This window comes from Equus caballus, chromosome 18 (genome assembly GCF_041296265.1).
Source record: "Equus caballus isolate H_3958 breed thoroughbred chromosome 18, TB-T2T, whole genome shotgun sequence".
Classification (NCBI taxonomy): domain Eukaryota; kingdom Metazoa; phylum Chordata; class Mammalia; order Perissodactyla; family Equidae; genus Equus; species Equus caballus.
Window position 1 is genome coordinate 53,871,971 of NC_091701.1, and position 13,093 is coordinate 53,885,063.

General features: G+C 34.7%; 1 protein-coding gene across 2 annotated transcripts in view; it reads right to left on the reverse strand.

The window, feature by feature from the left end:
- Positions 1 to 13,093, reverse strand: part of CIR1 (corepressor interacting with RBPJ, CIR1) — a 38,090-nt gene that overhangs the window by 17,900 nt on the left and 7,097 nt on the right. Inside the window, exons 3-7 of one of the 2 annotated variants that reach the window (XM_014732538.3) lie at positions 9,664 to 9,737; positions 9,092 to 9,102; positions 8,938 to 9,002; positions 8,507 to 8,555; positions 7,574 to 7,691 (exon numbers count right to left, since the gene is read on the reverse strand). In XM_014732538.3, coding sequence (XP_014588024.2) covers positions 7,574 to 7,691; positions 8,507 to 8,555; positions 8,938 to 9,002; positions 9,092 to 9,102; positions 9,664 to 9,737 — 317 coding nt within the window. The remainder of the gene's footprint in view (positions 1 to 7,573; positions 7,692 to 8,506; positions 8,556 to 8,937; positions 9,003 to 9,091; positions 9,103 to 9,663; positions 9,738 to 13,093) is intronic. The other variant, XM_070242032.1, reaches the window with a different exon arrangement.

Genomic DNA, 13,093 nt, shown 5'->3' on the forward strand with positions numbered 1-13,093 from the left:
GCAATCATGTTCCTTGGTATTTACCCACAGGAGCTGAAAATTTATGACTACACAAAAACCTGCACATGGATATTTATAGCAGCTTTATTCATAATTGCCAAAACTTGAGAGCAAGCAAGATGTCCTCCAGTAAGTGAATGGATGAATAAACTGTGGTACATCCAGACAATGGAATATTATTTAGTACTAAAAATAAATGAGCTATTAAACCATGAAAAGACATAGGGGAACCTTAAATGCATATTACTAAGTGAAAGAAGCCAATGTGAAAAGGCTACATACTATAAGATTCCAACTATACTATCTTTAGGAAGAGCCAAAACTATGGAGACAATAAAAAGATCAGTTGCTGTAGAGGGTTATAGGGGAGGAACGGATGACTAGGCAGAGCACAGAGGACTTTTAGGGCAGTGAAACGACTCTGTATGATACTATAATGGTAGATCCATGTCATTATACATTTGACCAAACCCATAAAATGTACACCACCAAGTGAGCCCTAATGTAAACTATGGACTTTGGGTGATAATGATGTGTCAGTGTAGGTTCCTCAATTGTAACAAATGTACCATTCTTGTAGAGGATGCTGATAATGGGGGAGGCTATGCATTTGTGGGGATAGAGGGTATATGGGCAATCTCTGTACTTTCCTTTCAATTTTGCTGTGAACCTAAAACTGCTCTAAAAAATAAAGTCTATTAAAAAACACAAACAAGACTAAAACAAAACAAACAAAAAGATTAAGTAGGAGGCATACTGATATATATAACTATTAAATCTATTAAAAAAGCCAAAAAATCAAACCAAAACAAAACACCCCCCCTTGCTTTGTTGAAAATCCCCAACTGTGGATTAAAAAAATTATGTTTACTTCAGTACACATTAAAAACATGGGTAAGTGACAGATGGTAAGAGTCAATGATAAGAATAAGGGCTATAGAGAATAGATAAAAGGCAGGTGGGCTGGCCACTTAATTACAGTCATGTGTCGCATAACCACATTTTGGTGAACAACAGACTGAATATACAACAGTGGTCCCATAAGATTAGCACCATCTAGCCTAGGTGTGAGGTAGGCTATACCATCTAGGTTTGTGTAAGTACACTCTATGATGGTCACACAATGACGAAATCACCTAATGACGCATTTCTCAGAATGTATCCCTGTTGTTAAGGAACAGATAACTGTATATTGTAATACAAAAATATTTTATAAAAATTTAGTCATCACTGAAGCTTGCAAGTTTTACATATAATTTTGATGTACCTAGAGTGGATGAAAGTGTATAAAGTTAAGATGATCTTATCAGTAGAAAAGATATTCTAAACCAGCTTAGCCCAAAGAAGCATTTTGATTGCCTAATTTAACTTTGTAAAGGAGAAGTAAATCTTATAGCTGGTCTCTGTAAACCTCACAGCTGGAAAATTCTAACAGCACCTTATAGTTTCCAGTGATCAAAGTAAGTTACTTTATATACTAAACTAAGAATTTCATAATAGAAATAATGTAACACCAGGGGGTGCGGTTATCATGAAATAATTACACTCCTGGGAGATTACAGGCACAAGGCTGTACCCCAGGGGTGTGATTATCCCATGATAACCACATCCACTGAAATTGCCTTACTGCAGAAATAATCTCTATTCACTGGTGAGACATTATTCAATAGGTGATTTTTTTTTAAATGAAAAGATTTTTTTAGCTTGAATCAGCAAGTGGATTAGGAAATTGGCCAGTTTATTTTTCATTGCATTCAGATTCAGAATACAACATTGTTATTATTTGCTTTCCTATTTGACATAGCAGAGTTTTGATTTTGCTTTTGAGAAACCTTTAAGAGATTTCATTAGTGTCAGTTAAGTGGTACTGCTGAATTCAGATCAAACTTTAAAGGTCTTAACTGAGCAATACAATTTTAAATAATTTATTTCTATGTACAATTTTAAATTCTTCTAAAATAATGCTCATTTAAAAAATTATTAATGTAATTTACCTCCAGTGTTGCAAATACAGATAAGCAAAAAAGATGAAACTAAAAATCTCAAGAAATCCCACACCCAGACAAAACCATTGTTAATGTTCTGGTCCATCTCCTTCCTGGCATTTTTCTAAAAGTATCTGTCTGTATGTGTACTTAAAGATATAAAGAGAAACATGAATGGGATCCATGTAACTACTTTGTTTTATAACCTGCTTTTTTATTTGACCAAATGTTGTAAACAACATCCATATCATTAAGAAATCTTCATATCATTTTTAATGGCTGCACAGTATAGTATTCCATTGTAACAATATCCCATAATTATCTACTTAACACCTTTTAATTAGATACTTAGGTTCTCTCTCTCTCTCTCTCTTACTATTATACACAATGCTTTGCAACAAAATCTTCGGACATATCCATGATTATTCCCTTAGGATAAATTCATGACTGTGTAATACTAGTAAAACACAATGGAAACAAACAGATAAAAAAAGGTACGTTCCCCAAATCTTCAATTGTTCTTATATACAGCTGAAGCTGATGGTTCTTTACCTTGGCAGTACCTCACAAACAGATCAGTAACTTTCATCATCTTATGTGGTATCACAGATGGTGAAAGTTGTTGATCTATTTTTACCATAATTTTATCATAGAGTTCAGTGTTTGGAGATATTCTTAAATAAGTAAGTTATAAGACTTAAGAAATTAAAGATAGCCTGTGTATTTACTAGTATCTGTTCCCACACTTATACTTTTTCGGTTTGAAAGGAAAAATTGGAAATGGAAATTCCCCTAACTCATTTTTCTGTAAAGACTGAGGTGAAGAATTAATTTAGTCTGCCAGTAATTTCTCATCACAAACATACCCTTTATAACACACCAGTAACTCTTTGCTTTCTTTAGCTGTTCCAATTATTCTGAAAATAAATTTAATATTGGAGTACAAAGGAAAACATTAGCCTTCTGAAGACTATCATGTGATATTCAATGTCTGAAAAGCCGAAATTTTAAGTTTCTTTCCCAATTTTAATTACACATTTTAATATAAAAGTAAAAGAAAATCACCTGTAATTTCACCAAATTAACATATTAACTATTTTCATTCTTCCATGTTTCCTTCCAGTCCTAATCCATATGCATGTAGTTTTATATTATTAGAATCATAATGTAGATTCAACTGGTTCTCTTTAATTCACTTGATATATCAACAGTTTATTCTGCCATTCCCCTAGTGCTGGATATTTAGTTCACAACAGCGAAAAATTAGAAATGATGTTGAAATGAACATTTCCCTTAAAAAAAAAAAGCTCTTTTGGCACGTTACCATCTCTCCTTCTCCTCTATGCCGCTCCCTTCCAAAAACAAACACCACACACCACACGTACACAGACTATTCAATGGCATCATTTTTGCTTACAACTGTTTTCCTAAACTTTCGGATCATGAGCATGATGTGGGAGTGAGTCTCAGGCTCCTCTCAGGACTCTAGTTCAACAAGTCTCAGACAGGGGCTTGGGAACCAAGACCTTTAACAGAATACGTAAGTGATCCTTTACATTAGGTAAGTTTGAGAAACACCGGCTGCAGCATCCATGGCCCAGCTTTTTTTGAGAGTCATTTTGAGAGTTCAAATCTGGTTCTGCTCATTTGAAATCACTCAAGATAACTCTGCACCTGTTTTTCTTCTGGTCTTTCCTTTTAGTCAACCTTTCTATCTGTCTAAATCCTAGTAATTCTTCAAAGGTCACTTTAGTCCCACTTTCTCTATTAACCACATAATTTAGCACTCAGTTATTCTCTATTAAATGTATTCTTACATAATGCTCTAGTTTTGTTTTCCGATTAGACTGTAAACTGAGTTACTGTTTCTTATGTGATATGTTAATTTAATGTTTCTGATTAGATTTTAAACTAGGAGTAGAGCCCATATCTATGCTATAAGCTTGGAACACAGAAGTTGAAAAAAGAAATTTTATGGCTGAAATGCAGGACATCAAATACATGGTTGCCAAATATAATAATCTCAGTTCTAAGAATTGACTTTCATATAGGCCTCTTAATTTGGTGAGCCATCCTGTCACCATCTAAGGCAAAGCTTCTCAAATCTTATACTCATTCTAGGAGGCCATTTAACCACTGAATGACATTTTGCAGTCTAACCTCACATCTTTTAAACAATATTGCTTCTTAATTTTTTTTTTTACTTGCTTTATCCTGGTATATCCTTACATGTCAACATCTATAGCTATCTATATCTATAACTATAGATCTATAGCTCTATTCATATATCTATATCTTATGGCCACATGGTATTCCGTTTTTGGGGGATGCAACACAATTTATCTAAAAAAAATACTCATAGAGTGCTTACTATGTGCCAGGCACTATTCCAAGCACTACACACACATTAACTTGTTTAGTTCTCCTAACAACCTTATGAGGCAGGTAGTGCAATAATATCTATTTTAGAGACACTAGCGCACTGAGGCGCAGAGAGGTTAAGCAGCTTGCTTAAGGCACATAACTACTAAGCAGCAGAGCAGGGGTTCCAAATCAGGCATCCACGTAGCTCCATAGCTCGACAGTCAGTTCTTAACCACTAAATACACTGCCTCTCAGAATTTATGGTTCCCTCTGTGTGGAAGGCTGTTCCTTTTGCCTAAGATGCCAAATGCTCTTCTCCCAGGTCTTGCGTGGCTGTATTTTTCCTGTCATTGAGGTCTCAGCTTAACATCATTGCTTCAGAGGGGCCCTTCCTAACCACTTAGCCTAAAGTTACTCCCCATTTAGTTCTCATCACAGTATCCAACTTAATTTTCATCATAGAACTTATACATACCTAGTATTTTAATGTTTATTTATTAAGTTAATATTATTCATTTTCTTATATATTTTATGTCTCCCAATATAATGAAAATAAGGACCTTTTCTGTCTTGATAACATGTTTGTAGAGCCTAGAAAAATGCCTGGCACAGAATATGTGCTTTATAAATGACTGCTGAATAAGTGAGTTTCTTTTTCCAACTCCTTACTGATGGACACTTAGGGTTGTTTCTAATCTTTCACTACTATAAAACCTAGAGTATGTACCTTATCACTTTCTTATAAATTCCTGGAAGCTGAATTTCAAGGTGAAAGGATATGCATGTTTTTAAGGCTTTTGACACATATCATATGACTCTTCAGAAAGGCTGCTCCAATTATCAGCAGTGGATTAAAAAGTTCATTTTACCACACTTGCTCCAATGCTGGATGCATAGGTCTTTTAAATCTTTACCAAATTTGATAGGCAAAAAGATAATATTTTAGTTTACACTACTTTGGTAATTAATGTTGTTGAAAATGTTCTCCGAAGTTTAACGACCGTTTGAATTCCTCCTTTTGCAAACCACCCATATATACATCCTTTGCTCCTTTGTGTTTGTATGTTCACCTTTTTCATATTGACTTGAAAGAACATTTTATATATTAAGGATATTAACTATAATATTTCAATAAAGGTAATACTTTTCATCCTCTACCACCCAACTGCTCAATTTATTTAGATAAAGAGAGTCACTAATTTATAGACTCCTCAAGCTTGCTTACACATATGTTAAAACTTGACAGGAGCCAAAAACTCGAGCATTTTTCTACTTCATTCACTTTATTTTGAAAAAGTTCATTTGATTGAAGAATAGTACTACAGTAAAATCCCACCACAGGTAGGGTACAAAAACCTGATTGTATAAAATGAATGACTGAATTATTGTAAGTTAATGAACATAAACGGAGGGCTGGAGAAGAGCCAATAACCAGCTTCATTACATTTGAATTCACTGTTTTCAATACTCTTAATGATAGGCTAACTAAATAGCACTAGGTCTTTTGATTGCTGTTAGTAGACTTTCTAACACACACTCAAGAGAAAGCAGGTCTATAGATTACTAGATGAAGGGCTGAGTCTGGAGTCATCCTACTCATTCTCTCAGAAGCAGGATCAAAGTAAGATGAGGGTGACGAACAAAGACAGCTCCTACCGCTGCCTGCCCCTAGCCAACACGAGTCATGCAGTTGTAAGAGCACCACAAGGCCAGAGTGAAGGAAAGGATAAGAAAGATGCACTTCCTTCCAGAAAACAGAACATACCTTTCAGATATAACAACACATCCCTGTGACTACTAAAATTAGTGGTCAGAAATATTTGAGCCATGTTCTTCATATATGACCTACTCCACCCCCATTTTCTTTGGGGTTTTCTTTTGGGGCCTCTCTCCCTTCTCTCACCATTGGGTGAGGACAGGAGAGGAGGCAGCAACAGCATGTGGGTTTTAAGAGTACCTGCACTGTGGCATCAGTGGGATGTTCTGTGAGAGAGTGCCAGACCAAGGTCTCTATCAATAGTCTCTTATCACTGAGCAAGCAGTTTTCTCTCTACTTAAAATGTGGTTTCTTAACCTTTTTTTAAAGCAATAGGATTTTTAAAAAATCCATCATAATACTCTATCTGTGTACTTCTTCTACCCATTCTGACATCCATTAACAACGTTAAAGAAATAACGTCAAACTTGACAACGGGTCAAATTCCTAAACTCCTAATGCAAGACCCGGCATCTTGAATCCTCCTGTCTGCATCTGGCTTGCAGGAAGGATGCAGGATGTCTAGCTACAGAACAGGGGCTGAAGGTCATGTGCTGGCTGAGAGTAACCCTTGGCTCAGAGTGGCAGTGGCAGCCATAGGGAGTCTAAAGAGGTGCCTCAGAGCCGAAGAGGATGGGGCTTCGTGCCCAGAGCATTTCCTTCAGTGGAGCAGCTCTGCCTTTATACGCTCTATATACTGGGTTTCATGTAAGATTTCTTTAAAATAAAAAAAAAAAACAAAACAGGTTCTATAACTGTTTAAAAAATGCTGAAAATCTCTTGAGTTATACTAAATGAGTTGAAGCTCATAAAAGTGAAATGACTTGCTTAAGCTTACAAGGTTAAGCAGGTTATTTCTATTACGATTTATTATAAATTATGGTTGGATCAGTGTGGCTGTCTCAATAATATGCTAACAAGGCAGTGAGAAATAATTAAATCTTTTCAGTTTTCATATCTTTTTATAAAAAGAACCCAATTGATCCAAACCAAATTAGACCAGTTTTTCTTGAGTAGACAATAAGATGCAGGAAAGTAAAGAACTTTCAAGTAAAAACCACATTTAACATCTTTTTAAACTGAATTTTAAAGAGTTTAAAAGAGGCGATTCCTGAAGGCTTCTGGTCCAGCCTACATTTACAATTCAGGAGGACACAAATATCTTCCTTCTATTTTTAGGTTACTAACATGATAAACTATGTTTAATATACATTTTACTTTAAAAATCAAGTTCACAGGGCCCTTGACTAGAAAAATGAAATTTAATTCTAATACACAGCATTTCAAATTCAAAACATATGATTAGAGTTTCCCATTGACCATCATATTTTGGGAATGTGACAGACAAAAAAAACCCAACCAAACAAAAACAATACCCAGAGATTAAAGAAAAATGTTACTTTATCTTTCCTTGTTTGTCCTCAATATAAATTCTAAAACAAATAAATAAATTATGTCTAGTGCCTACCTGAGCCATCAGTGGGAACCGAACTGGCATTGATTCCAGAAAGACCAAACAAAGGACATTCTCGATCTGTGTTCACATGACCCCATTTGTGACATTTAATGCACCTCACATTTCGAACCTGAGAAATAATGAACATTATTTTGGTTACTAAAAGAATAAAAATATAAACCAATGTTCAACTCCCTACTCTTTGGCAGAGTTTAAGTTAATTACTCATATGATTAAAAGATCTCCAAGGAAAGAGACTCCATAACTATATTTGGTAATTAAATACAAATACTAAAATCTTCTACTATAAATTCTGCCTAAAAGCTAAGCTGAATCCTATTTCTTTGTGACTGTTACTTGGTGGCAATAAAACAATGTCATCCAAAAAGAAATGGTAAAATACCAAAAAAGAATTATGTCATGGCTTAATTTTAAATTCTCTAATTTTAAAAAGTTAATCTTTAAAGTTTCAATTTCCTAAACCAGGAGCTGGCAAACTTTTTCTGTAAGGGGCCAGATAATAAATATTTTAGGCTTTACAAGCCAGAGGTCTCTCGTGTAACTACCCAACCCTGCCAAGGTAGCGGGAAGGCAGCCACAGACAATATGTAATGAATAAGCAAGGCAGTGTTCCAGAAAATGTTATTTATAACCAAGATCTGCCCTCTGGTGATAGTCTGTACCGGTTCTAAAGAAACAGAGCGAATTCTCCAAATTCCCCGCAAACTGCAGAGACCATTAACATCATAACCCTTACTACAAAACCTTGATTCCTATTTTTATCAGTCTACTACATTTAATGTTTTCTCCCCTAGACCTTCTATTATCTGATACAAATAGAAACCACAGGGCCCTTTATCAGCTTAAATATCTTTTGGACAATAACATAAAGAAGTATTTATTAAATAAAAATTATTCTTACAGAGCAAAATACGTGTCACTTGCCTGAATACCAAAGGGCTGATCTCTGATGTTCATATCATCTTTGGCATATCTATTAAGTAGAGAAAATGTACAAACACAATATTAAAAATAATTTAATAAATTAAATAGCAGTTATTCTGAAAACTATTTTTATAGTTCTAAGTACATTAGGAAATGTATAAGTTCAATAAATATATAGAACTATAAAATCTATGTAGTATTTCCAAACACTTCATTATTAAGCGTCCAGTGTGATGATTTGTGATTAAAAAAGTGAAAAAATACATAAAACTAAAGACTATGATCAAGCAAATTAGTTGCATATGACAAATCATTAAAAATAACTTTTCTCATTAGCTGTTTTCTCTAGTGAATGAAACCGCAATGTAAGATGGAATATTAGATAAATTTAATGATACATATTTTCATCTTAAAAGAAAGCCAGTTCTTACTTTTCTCGTGGGGCTCCTTTCTGCCATTCAAATTTGTATTCGGTCTCTCCTTCTGTTTCTTCTTTCTAAAAACATTCATTAAAAAGCCTTTCAATTTTTCTATAAAACTAAAATCTATTGCAAGTAAATCCAAACATAGAAAATAGTACTTTACCTCTTTGTTTTCTTGATTGCATATCAAAAATATGGAGGAAAAAAACACAGGTCAAGTTAAAAACTTCAACATAAAAGTCTGCTATCATATACTACACTAACGTATCATGGTATTTAACTGAAACTTGTAAGCATTTATTGGTTTGATTTTTTTTTCTTCTTTCACAAGAAAATTCAAATCACTGAAGGACAAAACAAAATACTGAATAAGAGAAAGCATTTAATAAGTGTGTTAATTCCTAATTTTTAAACTTCTACATTTTTCATTGAAGTGAGTATTTTGCTTTCTATTTACAGGTATATTCAATAAGAAGGACTAAAGATAGATATTATAAAAGAATAAATGCACTTCTGCTGATGTTGAGATTTTTGTCCTCCCCGAAGGACTAGTCAAGAAATATTACTAGATTAGACAATTTTTAGTATTTATTCTCTTGTATTAATTAGAGTATTATTATTTTTAATTATCTTCACAGAATAATAGCAACTTTAAAAAAATATCTGTCATAGCAGTTCTCAATCTTTAGCTGCAAACACATCAAAGACTTAAAAAAAAGAAAATGAGACAAACACCTTTTTTAGCTCCGGGCGGGGCCTCATACATGAAATTAAGGCCATTCTTTACTCGTTCATCACCCATAAGCAATCTAAACGAAACAAGACATAAAGTTCACAATTTTATGTAGGAGGAAAACATTACAGAATAACTGCCGCCTCCCCCGGCCTCCACCAAACCCTAAGGGAATTAAGATAAAATATTTTTGTTAGAGATAAAGTTCCAAAACTTTACTCCACTGACTAGATGCAATCTGAAATATGTGAATGGAAATTCAAACAGTGCTGCCTCTTTAGCAACTGGTTGTACGTTCTGAGACTTTCTCATTACCTGAGAGATCCTCCCAACAGAAAAGAGGAAAAATGTCATGGCCACTCGCACATGCTTTTCTTAAACTTTGAAATGCTGTGGAAATAACGAAGCTTTGAAATCCTATATGCCAGTACAAATTTGGAATTAAGTTAAACAGTGCCAACATTTTTTCTTAATTGTGCAGGATCAAACAGTTTTGGAAAAAATGAGTCTCTCTGGAATTACTTTCGGAAATCAAACCCAATTAATGCTTTTAAGAGTTAAAGGCTATGAGAGAAACAAATTCTTTTTTTTTCTTAAAGATTGGCACCTGAGCTAACAACTGTTGCCAATTTATTTTTTTCTGCTTTATCTCCCCCAATCCCCCCGGTACACAGTTGTATATCTTAGTTGCAGGTCCTTCTAGTTGTGGGATGTGGGACGCCGCCTCAACGTGGCCTGACGAGCGGGGCCATGTCTGTGCTCAGGATCCGACCCAGTGGAACCCTGGGCCACCGAAGCAGATCGAGCGAACTTAACAACTCGGGCACGGGGCTGGCCCCAGAATCAAACTCTTGAGTGAGGCCAATGAAGAGAGAATAATTTAAAGATATTCTACAACAGGTTTATTACTATGATGGAATCAATGTCTGCTGCACTTCAAAAATCCTGTTTTAACACTGAAGGTTCCCTGTTTGGGTTCTGTTTAGAGAGAGATGCTGTGCTTTTTAGGAAAAAAACCTCTGAGAAACTGCATGATTTCACTCATATATGGAAGAAAAACAAACACATGGATAAAGAGAACAGGTTAGTGGTTACCAGAAGGGAAGGGGGTTGGGGAGTGGGCATAAGGGTAAAGGGGCACATATATATGGTGATGGATAAAAATTAGACTATTGGTGGAGAACACGATGCAATCTAGACAGAAACTGATAAATAATAATGTACACCTGAAATCACACAATGTTACAGACCATTGTGACCTCAACAAAATAATTGAAAAAAAAACACCCCCTCTGCAACAAATTGAATGACTGGTTGGGCTAAAGTTTTAATTCATAAGATCCAAGTAAAAGTAGTGGTTATAAAGATGGAGGCTCAAGGATGAACAGAATTTCCTTTTATATCTGGAAAAGGCAATCACAAATGATATACCACATGATTAGAATTCCTCTGTTCTTATTTCCTTGGAGTTTGTAAGGAACTATAAAAAAGAAGAGAGCAAAGGATGAAGGGATCTACATCCATAATAAAATACTATTCAGCAGTAAAAAGGAATGAACTACCGAAACATCCTACAACACAGATGAAATTCAAAACATTATATTAAATGAAAGAAGCCAGTTGCAAAAGAGCATATGTTATCTGATCCTATTTAAATGACAGGTCCAGAATAGGCAAATCTATAAGGAAAGAAAGTAAATTAGTGGTTGCTTAGGGTTGAGAGACAGAAGGGAGGACAGAGTGTGGGAATGGGGTTTGACGGCTAATGGCTATAAGATTTCTTTTTCAGAAGATGAAAATGTTCTCAAATTAGATTATGGTGATGGTCCCCAAACTCTCTAACTGTACTTAAAACCAACATACACTTCAAACAAGTATGAAAATTATATCTTATATTAACACCACTTTAAAACCAAGGCTGGCCCAGTGGTGTGGTGGTGAGGTCTGCACGCTCTTCAGCAGCCTGGGGTTTGCTGGTTGGGATCGTGGGTGCAGATCTACACACTGCTTATCAAGCCATGCTGTGATGCCACCCCACATAGAAGAACTAAAAGGACTTACAACTAGGATACATAACTATGTACTGGGACTTTCAGAAGCAAAAAAAAAAGAGGAAGATTGGCAACAGATGTTAGCTCAGGGCCAATCTTCTTTAACAAAAAAAAAGAAAGAAAGAAAGAAAAGAAAGGAAGAGAAACCTTAAAAAAAAAAACAAGCACATGAAAAGCCTAACATCACTAGTTACCAGGGAAATGTAAATCAAAACCAGAAGATACCACTTCACACTCATTTAGGATGGCTATTATCACAAAAAAAAAAAAAGAGAGAGAGAGAGAAAATAATAAACCTTGGTGAGGGTATAGAGAAATTAGAACCATTACTGCTGGGGATGTAAAATGGTACAGCCACTATGGCAAATGGTTTGTTGGTTCTTCAAAAGCGAAACACAGAATTACCATATAATCTAGTAATTCCAATCCTAGGTATATACCCAAAGGAACTGAAAGCAGGGACTTTAACAGATATTTGTACACCAATGTTTACAGCAGCATTGTTCACAATAGCTGAAATGCAGAAGCAACCCAAGTGTCCAATGATGGATGAATGGATAAACAAAATGTGGTATACACATACAATGGAATATTATTTAGCCATAAAAAAGAATAAGTTCTGATATGTGCTACAATATGGATGAATCTTGAACACATTATGCTAAGTGAAAGAAGCCAGACACAAAAGGACAAATATTGTATAACTGCACTTATATGAGGTACCTTTAATAGGCAAATTCATAAAGACAGAAAGTAGAATAGTGGGTACCAGGGGCTGGAGGGAGGGGGAAGTGGGAGTTATTGTTAACGTGTATAGAGTTTCTATTTGGGGTAATGGGAAAAGTTCTGGTGATAGTGGCGATGGTACACAACACTTTGAATGAAATTAATGCCAGTGAACTACCCATTTAAAAATAATAAATTTTATGTTATATATACTTCACCCTCAAAAAAAGCATTTCATTTATATTGAACAAAAACAACATAAAATCAAAACTGGAAGGTCAATTTCCACATCATGTAAAGTTCAGCAGGTATATAAAATAAAAGGTAAAGCTATGATATTGGCATTTTGTTTTAACTTTCAACTAAAAACCTGTAATTTTTTTTTTTTTTTTGCTGTTGACGTTAAGCAGAATGTACAGATTTTTTGACATCCCATTAAATCCTTTTATTTATCTGGTCAGAATAATAAATGTGATTATCATCTTTAAAAAAGTATGTAGGGATCAATATTCATAAGCTAAGAAACATTTAGGATAGTAAAAACTTAAAAGAGAAAAAACAACAGACAGCTAAAGAACAGAATTGGCTATCTTTTGAATAAGGAATAAAAAACTTTACAAATCACCAATTACTCATAAATTTGCATTTGAACAAC